This window comes from Pseudoliparis swirei, chromosome 12, assembly GCF_029220125.1.
Source record: "Pseudoliparis swirei isolate HS2019 ecotype Mariana Trench chromosome 12, NWPU_hadal_v1, whole genome shotgun sequence".
Taxonomy (NCBI): Eukaryota; Metazoa; Chordata; class Actinopteri; order Perciformes; family Liparidae; genus Pseudoliparis; species Pseudoliparis swirei.
Window position 1 is genome coordinate 3002246 of NC_079399.1, and position 18775 is coordinate 3021020.

General features: G+C 40.9%; 3 protein-coding genes across 8 annotated transcripts; 2 read left to right on the forward strand and 1 right to left on the reverse strand.

The window, feature by feature from the left end:
• Positions 1-800: 800 nt before the first annotated feature.
• LOC130202347 (uncharacterized) lies at positions 801-6653 on the forward strand. Of its 6 annotated transcripts, none has more exons than XM_056427824.1 (12): positions 801-923; positions 1185-1520; positions 1618-1887; positions 1973-2023; positions 2812-3147; positions 3245-3517; positions 3603-3659; positions 4386-4721; positions 4819-5091; positions 5177-5230; positions 6061-6147; positions 6228-6653. In XM_056427824.1, exons 1-12 carry the CDS (start codon positions 863-865, stop codon positions 6245-6247), a joined length of 2154 nt encoding a protein of 717 aa, XP_056283799.1. In that variant the 5' UTR covers positions 801-862; the 3' UTR covers positions 6248-6653. The 6 variants fall into 6 exon arrangements, with proteins under 6 accessions (XP_056283799.1, XP_056283794.1, XP_056283798.1 ...); XM_056427819.1 differs by having other exon boundaries at positions 6233-6653; XM_056427823.1 differs by having other exon boundaries at positions 6456-6653.
• A 1767-nt stretch (positions 6654-8420) lies between these two features.
• On the forward strand, positions 8421-12035 carry LOC130202352 (uncharacterized). The gene is made up of 7 exons (XM_056427833.1): positions 8421-8504; positions 8761-9081; positions 9178-9438; positions 9584-9616; positions 9796-9888; positions 9977-10005; positions 10815-12035. Exons 1-7 carry the CDS (start codon positions 8444-8446, stop codon positions 10881-10883), a joined length of 867 nt encoding a protein of 288 aa, XP_056283808.1. The 5' UTR covers positions 8421-8443; the 3' UTR covers positions 10884-12035.
• Positions 12036-13668: 1633 nt separating this feature from the next.
• On the reverse strand, positions 13669-16018 carry LOC130202349 (uncharacterized). Its single transcript, XM_056427830.1, has 6 exons — positions 15976-16018; positions 15338-15466; positions 15069-15262; positions 14669-14816; positions 14269-14473; positions 13669-14106 (listed from the first exon to the last, which is right to left on the reverse strand). Exons 2-6 carry the CDS (start codon positions 15440-15442, stop codon positions 13799-13801), a joined length of 960 nt encoding a protein of 319 aa, XP_056283805.1. The 5' UTR covers positions 15443-15466; positions 15976-16018; the 3' UTR covers positions 13669-13798.
• Positions 16019-18775: the final 2757 nt, after the last annotated feature.

Sequence of the window (18775 nt, forward strand, 5' to 3'; positions counted from 1 at the left end):
GTCTTGAGGCTTTCTTCCTTTTCTCTCTTCCTCCCTGCCTGGACAACATGAATGTACTGTTTTTACTTCATATGCATTTACTGTAGTTAATGCAATACCTTATTTCAACTGAAACACCTTATGTTGCTTCACTATATTTTTATCATATACTTATAGTTCAAACAATGTACGCACTCGACAACTGGAGAACGGAGCAGCATTTCGAATGTGTTTCCCCGTTTTGCTGTGGTTTTGAAGATCCCTGTGGTGCGCACGAATCTCGGTTTTGCAGTACCGACAAAAAGCTTTGGTATCATCCCCAGCCACACGTTCTATCCATTCTTTAATTCCGTTTTCACTTTCCCATTCTTTCGTATATTTCTTCCCGTATTTAGCCCACTTACCGGGTGGCATGTTTCTCCAGTGTAGCTAGCTACACTAACTACCAGACCAGAGTTGGCATCGAGTGGGTCGCGGGAGACTGAGAGCGGCGAGAGCTTTAGGTGCGTGTGTGTATGTGGGCGTGTCCCATGTCCATGTGTGTACGTGCTGATCTGGAGTCAGTTTGGTAGGATTTGGGTAGAAATAAATTATTTCATTTAAAATATGGATTTTTATTTAAAGATATTCATGTAATTTGCATGCAAAATAGGTCTACCCGAACCAGCGGACAACAAATTCAACCCGTGGCAACACTTCAAAAGTAGCCCAATTCCGCGGGAAAACCGCGGACCTGGCAACACTGTCAGGGGCCGTCGACAAAGGACTGCGGTTACTTCGGAGAGTTTTCAGCAGCCTTCAAAGAACACACAGGAAGTCACAGAGACAACGACTTCCTGCTCGATCCGATCCGTGGGCTACTCTACGAGAGACGAGAGGAGCGATGGCTGAGCTCAGATGGATTAAAGCCTCTCGGTTTCTGGTTCTGGTGCTTCAGTTTACAGGTAAGGAGACATCTGATGTGTATATGACTACATACACATTAAAGAAGCTTATTTATTCATATTAATGTGACTTTATGACCTCTAACCTTCATTTAACGTGTGTTTCCCATCGAGGTGAATAGTGAGTTCAATGAACTCTTAGAAATCAACGATGAGGAACATTCTCACTCTGTCGCTGTGTCTAAAAGGATCTTCACTCTGACTTTAATACTCACGTTTAGATTTCTCTTTATTCTTCTCATTTCTCTCTCATCTTCTCAGCAGCAGCAACAGGACAACGTCACCACTCCTTCACTGTCAGAGATGGAGATGAAGTCTCTTTGCCTTGTTTCAATGTGATGGATGATCATAATAACTGTGACTCGACTGAGTGGATCTTTGTTCATTTAAAGAGTCCACTAGCAGTATATCTGGTGACAGAAGGGCAGATTGTTGCTGAAGCCAAAGATAAATCAGACAGACTGAGTGTTTCAGAGAATTGTTCTCTGGTTATAAAGAAGGTCACCGATGAAGATGTTGGTCATTATGCGTGCATACAGTACAGATCAGGACAACAACAAGTTCAAGATGCTAAGGTTATTCTGTCTGTTGTGACCAGTGAGTATTTACATCATCATGTTCTAACATTATGATAATAATGATGATAGTGATGAAGTTCCTCTTCTTTCTCTCACAACGTCTCCATCTTCCCCAGTGACTGAACACAAGGACTCTGAGGAGGTGATCTGCTCCTTGTCCACATATAGAACTTGTAGACTCAAAATGAAGTGGATGATTGAGGAAGAAGAGGTGGAGGAAGACCACCAAGGCGTGATGACATCACAGTCTTCCTGCTCCGCCTCTCTGAAGGTGAAGACTGGTTCCTTTAACACATTGAGGTTTAATTCATGGATGTGTGAAGTGACCGTTGGCGACCAAGTGCAGAAGTTTACGTTCAGAAATCCTCCTTCAGGTGATAAAACAGGTGAGAATACACAAAGTTATTCATATTCACTTGTGTTCATGCATTGGAAGTTTTTTAGTTTGTTGAGTTGTGTTCATCTGTTCAGGTGAAGACACAACAACAACAACAACAACAACTGAAGATGACACTATTTCAGGTAAAACCACGACAACTTCTGCAATCAGTGACGATTCACCAGAACTACAAAGTAGTGACTCATCATTTCATCATGATGTGAACACTTCAGAATATTTACAGTGACAGTGACTTTTTTACATGGATTAGAAGTTTTTTAGTTAATTAGTGGAGATTGAACAGAACTACAATGTAGTAACTACAATAAATGTCCATCTATGTTTCTCTCCTCACATTTAACACATTTACTTTATAATTTATTTTCATTAATTCTTACATTTTAGGTCTAATATTTTTGGTATTTTCAAAGGCAACGCAATAAATAAATAAAAAGTAATTGATAAATAAATTATTTATTTAGGCTGTAAAAGCAAAAATAATATGCACGTTGTTAATTAAAGACATGGAGGTGAATAGTGAGTTCAATGAACTCTTAGAAACCAACGATGAGGAACATTCTCACTCTGTCGCTGTGTCTAAAAGGATCTTCACTCTGTCTTCACTCTGGGGCGGCTGTAGCTCAGTGGGGTAATGGGGCCGTCCTGCAACCCCAAGGTTGTCGGTTCGATCCCCGCTCTCCCCATTAGTTGCAAGTCGAAGTGTCCTTGAGCAAGGCACTGAACCCCCAGTTGCTTCTCGGGCGCATCACTGCAGCCCACTGCTCCTTAATAACTAAGGAGGGGTTAAATGCAGAGAACTTATTTCCCCTTGTGGATTTATAAAGTATATATCTTATCTTATGTTATCTTATCTTTAATCCTCACGTTTTGATTTCTCTTTATTCTTCTCATTTCTCTCTCATCTTCTCAGCAGCAGCAACAGGACAAGATTACGACTCCTTCACTGTCAGAGATGGAGATGAAGTCTCTTTGCCTTGTTTCAATGTGATGGATGATCATAAGAACTGTGACTCTACTTATTGGATCTTTTATGATTTAATGAGAACAGTAGCAGTATTTCTGGTTAAAGAAGGGCAGATTGATGCTGAAGCCAAAGATAAATCAGACAGACTGAGTGTTTCAGAGAATTGTTCTCTGGTTATAAAGAAGGTCACCGATGAAGATACTGGTCTTTATGTGTGCAGACAGTACAGATCAGGACACCAACAAGGTCAATATGCTGTGGTTGATCTGTTTGTTGTGACCAGTGAGTATTTACATCATCATGTTCTAACATTATGATAATAATGATGATAGTGATGAAGTTCCTCTTCTTTCTCTCACAACGTCTCCATCTTCCCCAGTGACTGAACACAAGGACTCTGAGGAGGTGATCTGCTCTGTGTCCACATATGATAAACCATGTGGACTCAAAGTGAAGTGGCTGATTGAGGAAGAAGAGGTGGAGGAAGACCACCAAGACGTGATGACATCACAGTCTTCCTGCTCTGCCTCTCTGAAGGTGAAGACTGGTTCCTTTAACACATTGAGGTTTAATTCATGGATGTGTGAAGTGACCGTTGGCGACCAAGTGCAGAAGTTTACGTTCAGAAATCCTCCTTCAGGTGATAAAACAGGTGAGAATACTTAAAGTTATTCATATTACATTGTGTTCATGCATTGGAAGTTTTTTAGTTTGTTGAGTTGTATTCATCTGTTCAGGTGAAGACACAACAACAACAACAACAACAACAACAACTGAAGATGACACTATTTCAGGTAAAACCACGACAACTTCTGCAATCAGTGACGATTCACCAGAACTACAAAGTAGTGACTCATAATTTCATCATGATGTGAACACTTCAGAAAGAATATTTACACAGTGACTTTTACATGTTTTTTAGAAGTTTTTTAGTTAATTAGTGGAGATTGAACAGAACTACAATGTAGTAACTACAATAAATGTCCATGTATTTTTCTCTCCTCACATTTAACACATTTACTTTATAATTTATTTTCATTAATTCTTACATTTTAGGTCTAATATTTTTGGTATTTTCAAAGGCAACGCAATAAAATAAAAAAAGTAATTGATAAATAAATTATTTATTTAGGCTGTAAAAGCAAAAATAATATGCACGTTAATTAAAGACATGGAGAATAGTGAATAGAACTCAATGAACCTAGAAACAACGATGAGGAACATTCTCACTCTGTCGCTGTGTCTAAAAGGATCTTCACTCTGTCTTTACGTAGCTCAGTGGGGTAATGGGCTGCAACCCCAAGGTTGTCGGTTCGATCCCGCTCTCCCATTAGTTGCAAGTCGAAGTGTCCTTGAGCAAGGCACTGAAATCACTGCAGCCCACTGCTCCTTAATAACTAAGGAGGGGTTAAATGCAGAGAACTAATTTCCCCTTGTGGATTTATAAAGTATATATCTTATCTTTAATCCTCACGTTTTGATTTCTCTTTATTCTTCTCATTTCTCTCTCATCTTCTCAGCAGCAGCAACAGGACAAGATTACGACTCCTTCACTGTCAGAGATGGAGATGAAGTCTCTTTGCCTTGTTTCAATGTGATGGATGATCATAAGAACTGTGACTCGACTGAGTGGATCTTTTATGATTTAAAGAGTCCAGTAGCAGTATTTCTGGTTAAAGAAGGGCAGATTGATGTTGAAGCCAAAGATAAATCAGACAGACTGAGTGTTTCAGAGAGATGTTCTCTGGTTATAAAGAAGGTCACTGATGAAGATGTTGGTCTTTATAACTGCATACAGTTCAGATCAGGACACCAACAAGTTCAATATGCTGTGGTTGATCTGTCTGTTGTGACCAGTGAGTATTTACATCATCATGTTCTAACATTATGATAATAATGATGATAGTGATGAAGTTCCTCTTCTTTCTCTCACAACGTCTCCATCTTCCCCAGTGACTGAACACAAGGACTCTGAGGAGGTGATCTGCTCTGTGTCCACATATGATAAACCATGTAGACACAAAGTGAAGTGGCTGATTGAGGAAGAAGAGGTGGAGGAAGACCACCAAGACGTGATGACATCACAGTCTTCCTGCTCCGCCTCTCTGAAGGTGAAGACTGGTTCCTTTAACACATTGAGGTTTAATTCATGGATGTGTGAAGTGACCGTTGGCGACCAAGTGCAGAAGTTTACGTTCAGAAATCCTCCTTCAGGTGATAAAACAGGTGAGAATACTTAAAGTTATTCATATTACATTGTGTTCATGCATTGGAAGTTTTTTAGTTTGTTGAGTTGTATTAATCTGTTTAGGTGAAGACACAACAACAACAACAACAACAACAACTGAAGATGACACTATTTCAGGTAAAACCACGACAACTTCTGCAATCAGTGACGATTCACCAGAACTACAAAGTAGTGACTCATCGTTTCATCATGATGTGAACACTTCAGAATATTTACAGTGACGGTGACTTTTTTACATGGATTAGCAGTTTTTTAGTTAATTAGTGAAGATTGAACAGAACTACAATGTAGTGACTACAATAAATGTCCATGTATTTTTCTCTCCTCACATTTAACACATTTACTTTATAATTCATGTTCATTAATTCTTACATTTCAGGTCTAATATTTTTGGTATTTTCAAAGGCAACGCAATAAAAAAATAAAAATAAATTATTTATTTAGGCTGTAAAAGCAAAAATAATATGCACTATTTCAGGTAAAACCATGACAACTTCTGCAATCAGTGACGATTCACCAGAACTACAAAGTAGTGACTCATCACTTCATGTGTCTTCATCTAAAATCTATTTCTGTCTTTTTTACCATTAAATACATTTCATTATTTGTCATTTATTGTTACATTTCAGGTTTAATCTTTTTGGATTATTTGAGACAATAAAAGAAAAAAAGTTCGTTGTTCGAATAACTCTGGGAAAATGCTATAAATAGAAAGTTATCGATAAATAATAATACTAATTAATTTATGAATGGAGTGCACGTTTTTTTCTTTTATTAACGGCATTGCCTCTTTTGTGGATTAATTAAATCTATTTTTCAGGGGGAAAAAATAAACTTTGATTAATCTTGAACTTTTCTGAATATTGATGTGGTTTAATGTGAATAAAGTTTATTTTAGTCTGAATACTCAAATGAAATGTGCATTGATGTTCCCGTTCTGGTTCCAGGCTGGTGGAGGGTCATCTTGGTGCCGGTTGGGTTAGCAGCTCTCATCATAATAGTTGTGGCCGTCAACATCTGGGCAAGAATGAAAGGTGAAGAACATCCACATATTAAAGCTCATGAAAGAGGATTTTACTGGAACTAAAGTCGACTCTTTCTTTTGTCTCTTCAGAGAAGAAACCTCCGGAATGAAATTGAAAACTCCAAAGAATTTTTTTTGTGTACATTTCTGAGAATATCTTTCAGATGGAAATCCTGCTTGTTGAGAAAAGAGTTTAATGATCTGTTCCTGCATGAGTTGTGAACATGTTTCTCACCTGTTCACGACACAGCAGCTGATCTTAACTTCATTTAACAGGAACGAACATTTAACTCTGAACTTCCTTTTTTTATCTTCCAGCTGAACATTTCACAGCTGATCTGAACATTTACTATTTATAGGATAACTCCTTTTAATCCACTTTCATTCAGCATTCACATATCTGTGAGGGTGTGCCTGTGTTCCAATGGCTGTTCAGCCTCAATGGAGTCAGCACCTCTTCTCTTAATGTAATATCTGATCACTATAAGATCTGCAAATAAAGAGAGTTGTTTTCTACACTGTGTTTTGTGATTCCTCCATGTAGTAACAGTGTGTTATTGCTGATTTAATGTCCCGCCTCTACTAGTATACCACCTTCCTCCGCTGGTCCACTTCTAGTTGTGCAGCTTTCCTCTGTTTGGCTGAACATGTGTGTGAATACAGAGAGATGCACCCAAAGGGGCCTGATGATGTACAGAAATATGATATTATCACCTTTCAAAAAGGCACCAACACCTAAATGTAAAAATACTCCAATGCAAGTAAAAGTAATGGATTCAATATGCTACTTAAGTAAAATACAGAAGTATTATCAGTAAAAGTACTCATTAAAACTGATGGATCAAAGCATCAGAAGCGTCTCATTGTGGAGCTTCTTTAATACTTTATTCATGGTGTTTCTCAAACTAAGGGGCCGGCCCCTCCAGAGAGACACAAGATAAATCTGAAGATTAATATAATTCACAAGGTCGAAACAAGACAAAAGAGTTCAGATACGAGCGAGTGTTTTAAAGTTTTTACTCCATTCCCCTTTCGTTGCTTTTAACTTTTCAGTCCGCCAATAATAATTCAAAATTAAATATGAATCTGTAAAGAAATATAAATACATAAACATAGGTCTACTTGTCTTTCTGTGTGGCGATTGCCAGTCGACTCATCTTCCTGCCCTCTGCTTCCAGCTTCCCGAAAGGTGCCACTACATGCCTTTGATTCTGTTCCCCAGAGGTACCTCTACAACCACCTGTTCCCACTCCCGGAGGTGCACTATGGTCACTTGACTCCTGCTTCCTGAAGGTGCCGGTACAGCCCCATGATTCCCTTTCCCCGGAGGAGCCACTACATCCCCATGATCGCATTTCCCGAAATGCGCCACTCCAGCCCCTTGATTCCCACTTACTGAAAGGTGCCAACACAGCCCCCTCTTTTTTGTCGATTCCCAAAAGGTGCCACTACAGCCCCCTGATTCGCGTTCCCCGGAAGCGCCACTACACTTTGTCCTCATGAAGTCTGGACTGTCCTCATGTGTTCATGGTGGTTCTCTGGTCCTCATCAGAGGGTCAGACCTCCAGGGCTCTGCTGCTGCTGTTGCCCACACTCTCCCCAAACCACTTCTCCTTCAGTTCTCAGAAAAGATGCAAACACAGAAGGAGGAACCAACAGGTCTCAGACCAGTGGAAGGTCATCTGATCCGTGTGCTGTCAGCTGCTCCGGTGTCACCGTACTGCACCACGGACATCAAGAGTGAACCCGTGGTGGTCCATGACACGGACTCTTCACCTGTGTGTTCATGCTGTGAGTCATCACCATGACTCCTGTCTGTTCTCTGAACACCTTCTGAAGGGAACAAGTTGCTTTAGCTGCAAACATTTATCTGAAGCCACGATCTTCACACCCTCGACTTCCTCAGTCTTCTTCTTTCTGACCGTGGAACTGAACATGATGCCCTTGTTGGTTTGCTTGTATGTCAGCGTGAGTCTTAACACAGTGTGTGTGTTGCTGCATCAGATTAGATCATTGGATATAGAAACGTATGATTTGAGTTATGAGAGTCGACTTCAACAGAACTGGATGAGAGGAAACAGTTTGAACCCAACAGGGTTCAATTGTCTCTGGTGTTGATTCCAGATACTTGACGTCAGTGTGAACTTCACTTCTCATATCGGCCTTAAGTACATAAAAATAAGAGGGAGGAGGAAGTGACACGTCGCTAATAAGAGGAAGTAGATTCAACTTTCGTCTTGAAGACGGAACAAGTTCAGAGACGATAGAAGAAGCAGAGAGACGAGAGACGAGAGAGGAGAGGAGCGATGGCTGAGCTCAGATGGATTAAAGCCTCTTGGTTTCTGGTTCTGGTGCTTCAGTTTACAGGTAAGGAGACATCGGATGTGTATATGACTACATACACATTAAAGAAGCTTATTTATTCATATTAATGTGACTTTATGACCTCTAACCTTCATTTAACGTGTGTTTCCCATCGAGGTGAATAGTGAGTTCAATGAACTCTTAGAAACCAACGATGAGGAACATTCTCACTCTGTCGCTGTGTCTAAAAGGATCTTCACTCTGACTTTAATACTCACGTTTTTATTTATCTTTATTCTTATTTCTCTCATCTTCTCAGCAGCAGCAACAGGACAAGATGACCACTTCTTCACTGTCAGAGATGGAGATGAAGTCTCTTTGCCTTGTAGAAGTGTGATAGATGATCATAAGAACTGTAACTCTACTGTTTGGATCTTCATAAATACCAGAACAGATATTCTGTTTACAGAAGGGCAGATTGATGTTGAAGCCAAAGATAAATCAGACAGACTGAGTGTTTCAGAGAATTGTTCTCTGGTTATAAAGAAGGTCACCGATGAAGATGCTGGTCGTTATAGATGCAGATATCTCAGCTTAAGAGGAAGATATTCTTCTCTGGTTGATCTGTCTGTTGTGACCAGTGAGTATTTACATCATCATGTTCTAACATTATGATAATAATGATGACAGTGATGAAGTTCCTCTTCTTTCTCTCACAACGTCTCATCTTCCCCAGTGACTGAACACAAGGACTCTGAGGAGGTGACGCTGATCTGCTCTGTGTCCACACATCTGAGATGTCAACACAGAGTGAAGTGGCTGATTCAAGGTCCAGATATCATAAACACGACAACATCCCAGTCTCCTTGCTCGGACAATTTGTCCTTTTCAGCTTCTCATTTCCTTCCGATGATTTCCGAGTTGCTCCAGTGTGAAGTGACTGACGGTTACACTGGAGAGGTGGAGGTGTTTCCCTTCAGCCCGCCTCCGTCCTCAGGTGAGGTCACAATGAGCTTCACTATGATGTCACCGCCACTCGACTACTGATGATGTGTTGACTTTTAAGATGACATCATTCTGTATTAGTTATGAACACGAGGTGGTTTCTCATTTGACAGTTTGTTTATTTTTGTATTCACCAGGTGAAGATCCAACAACAACAACAACAACAACAGGTGAGAAACAAATCTAGCAGCTGTGATTTTAATTAACACCCAAGTCCAACTCTCACATATTTAACGGGTTCATGTTTATTTCCCATCTTCAACGTATCCTCAAACAACAGTTTGTATGACATCTTGTAAAAAAAAGAAGAAAAACGTTAAACTCTTTATTTAATTCTATTTGCGTCCAGTTTGGTCCGTCCTGGACTGCTGCATGCTGGTTCTCCGCTTGGCTGAACTCCTGCTGGTGACTGTGGTTGTTGTTCTCCTCGTCAGAGCTGGGGGTGAGGACGTTCTGCCGCTCCACACTGATCTAACACCAGCTGTACGTTTAGAGCTGAAAGGTCCCCTGTGGTTCTTGTTTCTCTGCAGGGAACCGGAGACCACGTGATCCCAACACCGTGAGTTGAGAATCAAAAAGAATTGATGAAAACCGCCCGGGTCTTGAAACGCAGGTTGTTACCGCGACGCAGAGTTTTCAACTCGGTAAGAAGCGTCGGCCGTTTGAGGCGTCGCAACAACATGAACCGCAGCTTCAGCTCCACAGGGATCTGTTCCGCTCCGGGGCGAAGGCAGGGCTCACCTGGACAGGTGGACAGCTCGTCCCGGGTCACATGCATAGAGACAGACAACCACACACACACCTTCGTCTCCAATTAACCCCAGCTGCTTGTCTCTGGACTGTGGGAGGGAACCGGAGAACCCGGAGAGAACCCACGTTGCCACGGGGGAGAACGTGTAAACTCCACACAGGAGGACCGCCTGGGATCGGGGATCGAACCCGGACCCCCTGTTGCTGTGAGGTGGCTAGCCCTCGTTTTGTTCTCCATTGGGCATCTGTTAGTGGATTCACCCACAGTACGTTGCAGCAGCAGCAGCATTGGATATATGTTAGTGGAATACCTAGAGTACGTTGCAGCAGCAGCATTGGGCATCTGTTAGTGGAATAACATACGTTGCAGCAGCAGCAGCATTGGATATATGTTAGTGGAATACCTAGAGCATGTTGCAGCAGCAGCATTGGGCATCTGTTAGTGGATTCACCCACAGTACATTGCAGCAGCAGCATTGGATATATGTTAGTGGAATACCTAGAGTATGTTGCAGCAGCAGCATTGGGCATCTGTTAGTGGAATAACATACGTTGCAGCAGCAGCATTGGGTATTTGTTATTTTGTTCTCCATTTCGGCTTCAATGTGTGTTTGGCAGGTGCCCGGTGATGGAGGTGGCCATGAAGGCGCCGTGAACTATGAAAACGTGGGCGGTCCGTGTACGTAATGTTATTTCGTTTTTTCGTTTCATTCCAAATACGGAATACGGAAATCACGTGGTTTTTTCGTTTTCCGTTTGAAAACCAAAAACGGAAAAACGGAATACCACCTCCGTATTTCGTTTCTGCTGTCTGAAACCAAAAACGACAGAACGGAAGTGCTTAAAATGAAGTCAAAATAAAAGCCAGTGATACATATTCGTATTAACCTTAGAAGAATATTAATGAATCAATATAAAGAATAAATAATTAAACGGAGATATTTTAACGATGCAAACACACAGCAGGGTAACGTTAGAAGAATATTAATTAGTCAATATAAAGAATAAAGAATTAAACCTGGATATGTTAGCGACAGTGGTGACGACGGGAAGTTTAATATTCATGTACACAGCAAGAATCACCTTCTCACTTAATTGTTGCATTGTTTGATGCAACACAGTTCCTAATATAGATTCATCAAAGTCATGTTTCTGTGCAGAGACTATATTTCCACCGCAGAGTAAACTGTTCACCTTTATACCGCTAGATGGCAGTATACCTGTTCTTGATACATATGTATTTAATGCCGTTTATTTCCTCTGATATTTATGTTCATGGTTAATTTCCAGCATAGTTGTATACATCATGTATTTACTTGTTTTATTTGGGTCATTTTGGAACTAAACATTCCCACATGGAAGAGTGAGGATATGATGACCACGAGGCAATACATATTGACAATTGAAAAATAAAGAGACAGTTGAGTTTTTCTTATAAAGCAGCCTTCAGTTAGCACCCAGTCACAGCACCACCTGTGCTTCACCTGTAACCTTCATTACTACATCATCATTACATCAACGGTTAATGGGGACACGTTTTTTGTTTTGTTTTTTGTTTTATGTTTATATGCATGTGTGTGTATGTATAGTGTGTGTGTTTATATGTATATATGTGTGTGTATATGTATGTATATGTATACGTATGTATGTGTATATATATATATATGTATATATATGATTCTTTGAAATAAGTTTTTTCGAGAAATCATAGGTTAGGGCACTTATAAGCTCGTTAGCTTCAGCCTCGACCCTTTCGGTCAGCCACTTTCTTCTTTTGTTGAATTATGATTGTTGTATATTTTGCTGATCGAAATAAACTAAATCATCATAAACATGTAACCTGTTCTGTTGTGACTCTGCTGTCAGTGTCTTTACTCCTCTGACTACATCACATCATCATCATGTAGTACTTTGGTCTCCAGAAGGATGGAGCTCTGTGTTGTGTGTGAACATGTTTTGAGGAGCTGACTACATGAGTTATTGTATCAGAGTGAAACATGGAGAGCACAGCTCCTCTCACATCTCTAACATGTCTCACATAGTTTATAGTAGTGATTGGCGTTGTTGCCTGTGTTTAGCCGTAGGCCCCTATGGCTATATCTCTGCATGTACATTTAGATAAGCCATATTCAGCTCAGAGCCTTGTTTAGCTTATAGAGCAACAGGTCATGACCTTCTTTAGCTCAGAGCAGCAGGTCATGACCTTGTTTAGCTAAGAGTAACAGGTTTAGCTCAGAGCAACAGGTCGTGGCCTTGTTTAGCTCAGAGCAGCAAGTCATGACCTTGTTTAGCTAATAGTAACAGGTTTAGCTCAGAGCAGCAGGTCGTGGCCTTCTTTAGCTCGGAGCAACAAGTCATGACCTTCTTTAGTTTAGAGCAACAAGCATGGCCTTCTTCAGCTAATAGCAACAGGTTTAGCTCAGAGCAACAGGTCGTGGCCTTCTTTAGCTCGGAGCAACAAGTCATGACCTTCTTTAGTTTAGAGCAACAAGTCATGGCCTTCTTCAGCTAATAGCAACAGGTTTAGCTCAGAGTAGGCCTAACAGGTCATGGCCTTTAGTTTAGAGCAGCAGCTCACATGTAGCCTACTTATATCTGATCCAATGACATCTGCACACTTCTAGATTAGTAAAGAAAGACAATCTTTGGTATTTTCTAATTCTTTATGTCAAGCACAAGTTAACTACTCCCCTAAAAGAGGAAGCCTTCAGAATTAGTGGTAGCATTGCATTAGGATTACATTCCTGTATTTGAATTGTATTGCTGGATCTCAATTCCTCTGATTCTTCCATCTGCAGTTAATCTGCTCGCATGATTTACATCATCAAAGTTTTGCCTTCCAAGAGCTGTTCCAAATGAAAAGTGAATGTCAGATGTATGAACCATCCTGACTGAGCTTCCACTGAAGCTTCATACCTGCTACAAGCTCAGGTCAAAATGGTGTTTAGTATTATGTGATTTATAGGTTGGCTCAGATTGTTTATCATTGATGTTTGTTCCTGCTGTTTGATTGTCGTGCTCAGACATCAGCTGTGTTCTTAGTGAACCAATAGGTGTCAGATTGGCATCCAAACTGAGGGTGTCAGGGTCCTTAAGCTGCCCTTCATAAACAAGCGAGGTTCCCAACCACATAGGGGTCCTCCTCCAGTGGGAAATCTTCACACTGGGTCCAAATCTGTGATACCCGGCTGTCGGGGAGACCGACTTATGAGCCTGAAACAAGTGATACAATGGTGGCTAATGTATGAAGTTATCATGGCTTCACCGCCCTAAACCGGCTGCAACCGTCTTGTGTGTGTATATTTTGGGGTGTACGTTTGTTACCTAGATCAGAGGTCACTGAACAAGCTATCTTCCAGTGCCTTACAGGGCAGGGGGTCAACACACCGTGTCACTATCAATAGTTGGTGTTACAGGTCCAGCCTTTCCCATTACAGATTAAAAATGAAATTCGTGCCAGACTTTAAAGACATAAGTGTTTATTCAAAAATAACATATTTCTCCCTTTAAACCCCCAACATTTGAAGAAAAGAAAAAAACATCCCGTCAGTTGAACCAAATAAAAAGCACAGACAATAACAATTTGGACACACAAAAAAACATCAGCGTTGACAATTTCTCCTTGAGATGTCGATGAGGCCTTTGAGTCCATCTTTGAACGGTTGTGGCAGATTATTCACTGCATTGTCCAGCAGTCCACTTGTATCAGGGCACTGCAGAGCAAATCCCCTCACTGCAGCTTCCTGGTCCTGTGAACTTGGAAATGGGTTGGTGCCAAAGTCTGACACTGGTGTCAGTGAGCCCACTTCCTGGTCGTACCAGTCTGCAGCCACAGATGCATTTGGCAAAAGGTCTGTCGACAGCTTCTTTGGGCATCCATCTCTGGCCAAGTCATTTGGTATCCCCCTCCCTGTAATAATAATTCAATGTGGCTGTCACAACCATGCCATGTATTGCAACATGCTCCTTCTAGTATTTGATTAAACATGTTTAAGAAACATTCAATAGTAAAACATTTTGAAAATAATTATTCACATTAAAAAAGGCTTGAAAGACCAACCCGAAGACATACCAGGAATCCTGTGTGCATTCCATGCTTGCACAGTTCGGTTAACACCGATCTGGGCCAACTGGCATGTCAAAGATGACACACAGAACCGAGTCATCTGGTCCTCCATGTCCAGCTCCTCCTGATCCACCAGTTCGACCAATGCAGCTTTCAATGGGTAGTTAACTCGGTTGTTAATTTCTGGCCAGATTCTCTCGATTCTGTGATTCTGTCATTGCAAAATAGAGACATTTTCAGATTCTTGATAAACAAATATTTTCCCCGCCCCCCCCAGACTAACTTACTCTCACACATTTCAATATCTTCAGTTAACCATTCTGAATAATTAATGAAAGTGTGAAATAGTTATTTAATTACATGTTGATTAACTTTATAATCAGCAAAACCATTGTATGTCGATCACCTTTGTCGATGGTGTTTGGAGATATGGTGGCCTTTCAGTGTTGTGGCGGTGGCTGGCCAACTTCTCCTGCATGAAAAGAGTGAGGTAGAAGTCCTTTCCATGATCCACTCTGACCTGGTCCCACATCCCATATTCCATTACTGCACTCCTGCAAGAAAACATAACATTGGCAGATAGCAGTATGGAGGGTAAGGCTAATGGTGTCAGATACATTTACAAAATGTGTAGTAGGTCTTGTGTTATCAGGTACTGATGAGGTGAGATGAGTTTTAACTTGCTGCTTAAAAAGGGTTTCTGTAGTTTTCAATAAGTTTAATTTAAGACACCCTGTTAAAACACCTCATAAAATGGGGATGATTTGTAATGTTTAGGGTACAAGGACAACAGTGTTTTCAATTACCTGTAAACGTCATTGTAGATGGTGAGGTTGTTCTTTACAGGCATAGTAGCTTGTCCAACAATTTTGCTGGAGAAGCCATCAATTGCCAGCACATGAGTCACGCCAAACATGACAATCTTCTCATTTTGGTCCATGTGGATTTTGTGACCCACATAGGCTGCATGGTAAGGAAGAGGGTTGAGGTTCCTTGCTCCCTTAAACAGACAAAAAAGAACATCATGACCTTATTGAATAGCACAACATATTCTAATTTGAGAAAAAAAACCAACCTGGCATCGTGCCTTATGGTAAGGTGGGTGAATGTTGCGCAAAACAGCTCCAACACGACCCTCTGATGCGAAGACACCTGCAGCTGCAAGACTCCCAGTCATCATTTTCCTGCCATAGGTAGGACCACCCTGAAGATAAAGATAATATCTTTACTTTCAACACAAATCCTTTATGATTCATTTGGCTTGATTTTTAGTGGGCGGGTCATTATGACCCTGAACACAGGTGTCTCATCTCTATTTATCTACATCACCCCATGACAATTTTAACTAAATGCTAATAAAATGTAGGAGAATATACATGTTATAGTAAACTAATGCAATTTAATTTAGATTTAGATTTTTCAATGTACCTAAAAATAGTTTGAACATGTATTTTCATTAAATCTATGGAGGGTGAATAACTCAATTCCACTAAAACTGATTGGATTGTTAGTAATGGTGTTGGTGATGAGGTACAAACTATAGTTTTAGGATGTTTTGTTTCTGACCACTTTTGGGTCAAACTGACCCGGGAGCATGACGGCTGTATGTAAGAAACGAACATAACAGGAGGGTTAAAGTATAACATACTAACCTTACACACACTTATAGTTTCGTTGTATGCATTTTTCGCAAATAAATTAACTGCACCCTACCTGTGTTATTGCATTGGAGACTGCAGCTTCAAGTTGTTGGTCCGTCACTGCTGTCTTTTTAACCCGTGGTCTTTACAAAACTTCCGAATATTGGCCACGGACGTTCCTCTACGCAAGCCACATTCAAATATCAAGTGGTTTTTTATGTCCACATCACTACAGCCACTATGCATCATTTGTTGTACAATATCTAAGTAAGGTAACAGGCTGGAGTCCATCTTGCGTGCTTCAGTGCAAAAGGGTGTATATAGCAGTGGCAAACCTAAACACGTCTACTGCGGGAGATAAACACAGAATAAACTCAGTTACCCAAAATGCAACCCTTTGTAGTGTCAACGACATTTAACCCTCCTGTTATGTTGCGGGTCAAATTGACCATTTGTTTCTTTGTAAATGTGGGACAGTCTTTCTTGCTCCCTCCAACCATATGTTTCAAAACACACACACACACACACACACACACACACCCCGACACACATCCCAACACGCACACACATACACTCCTGTTCAAAAGCCGCATGTATAAAGTGCTACACATTTCAGACTTCAAACAAAAGAACCAGGTGGTTATTATGGGAACCATCTCCATCCTGATGATCCTGATGATCATCACCCTACATGAAGCACGGGCACTTTCTAGACTAAACAATGTTTCTCATCTTCTCACTTTCCCCCTACTTTATAAGTATTGCTTATTAACCAACCAAATTAAATAATTTATTAATACCCAAATCCTACCAAACTGACTCCAGATCAGCACGTACACGCCGACACATCCGCGCACACAGGACTCTCACTAGCACCCATTCAAACTTCAAGCTCAAAGGAAGGCCAGTCGTATAGCTTATATCACCATCATAACTGTTTTCATGTGCTAGCATAATTGCACAAGGGTTTTCTAATCATCCATTAGTCTTCTAAGGCGATTAGCAAACACAATGTATCATTAGAACACTGGAGTGATCGGTGCTGTAAATGGGCCTCTATACACCTATGGAGATATTTCATTAGAAACCAGACACTTCCACCGTGAATATTAATTTACCACATTAACAATGGAGAGAATGTATTTTTTATTAATTTAATGTTATATTTCTTGAAAAAACAGTGCTTCTCTTTGAAAAATAAAGACATTTCTAAGTGACCCCAAACTTTTGAACGGTAGTGTATATGGTTTGGCACGGGCATATTTTGAGTTCTGATATTGGGCTGGTTTTGATTGGCCATTGGCTGGTTTTGTCACACAGACCTGGCAACCCTGCAACCAGGTGACCAGAGCACGTTGGAGTTTACTTCGTTGGTAACAGGAAAGCTAGAGTGACAGGTTTTCCGTGAAACTCTTTCCAGTCTTTTCTTTCTTTCTATCTCAAACATGGATGATAAAGTAGCTCTTTGGAGAGGACCGCGGGAACTCCAGGTCCGAGAATTGGACGTAACCCTGGACAACGTTGCCCGAATATTTAAGGTTAGTACAAAATGTAAAATGTTGCACCATAAATTGGGTATTTAGAAATTTGTATTTTAGTTTAGATTCAGTACCAATTCTAGTTCATTTTTAGCTAACATTACAATACAATTCCACTTAAAATATCAAGATTAAGCTGATTTAAAGATATGCTCCTGCATACGATTTCGGTCCAGCTCGGGAAACCATGCCGCCAGCGGGCGGTCAGGGTTCACGGACTTTTTGAAATGATGGCTCTGATGTCTCCGAGTGTTTAAACATCAGATATCATTCTGTTCTCTGAGTTCATTATTTATTCCCAGGTGACACTAAATCAGTTTAAAGTAACAGTATGTAACAATTGTACCTTAAAATAACAGCTTGAAAAGAATTGTGCCGCTACAATGACTTTTAATATGGCGATTTGCGGCTCCGCCATTGCCATCGTGGGGAAATAACTCCGCTATGTAAGATTCTGGAGGCGCCCGCTCCGGGGCGGATGTACTTCGACCTGCTTTCTGGCAGTGATTACGCAATGTCATATAGTGCCAGTCCACGCTCGCAGCTACAGTATAGGGTAGCTTTTTTATGTAGCTTTTTTTACAAGACAGGATCTATAATGCATCTATCGTAACTGGGTATTTACGACACTGAAGTAAACGTTAAATACCTCAAAAACTGAAGGGGGTGCTAAAAGGGAAAAACTACATAATGGGGCTTTAACTGAGGCCAGGATTAAGATTGATGTCGAAGACAATGTCAAAGAAAAGACTGGAACGAGTTTGGAAAGAATTTGAGTAACATTAATTTATTCAGCACCCCGTAGCTGAAATGAAGTATAGCAGATAATTCTGTCTTTTTTAGCTCATGCACGCTCACACACACACACACACACACACACACACACACACACACACACACACACACACACACACACACACACACACACACACACACACACCTGTATGACAGAAGTATAGTAAAAAAGAACTGATATAAAGATGTTGTCATCTCTGTATTTTCAGCTGACACCAGGCAGCATTTACATTATTGACGATGTCGGCAATGTCCTGGTTCCCACTACCAGTGGCTACTTTGGTGTCTCTGGAGACCTCACTGCTGGTGGACGGTATGAGGTTTGTGGAGAAGAGACCCCAGCCTCAACGGCCACAGCAGGCCTGCAGCCAGCCCCACCCCTCTTCCGCCATGCAGCCAGGCCTGTGGCGTCTGCTGTCCGTGCAGGACGTGCTGCACCTGCCCATGTCAGCCGAATTTTTTCCAGGTTTGTTTTGACCAAAACCAACTCTAGAGCTGAGCATTGCTCATTACAATGCACTGAGGGCAACCTCCTAGGAT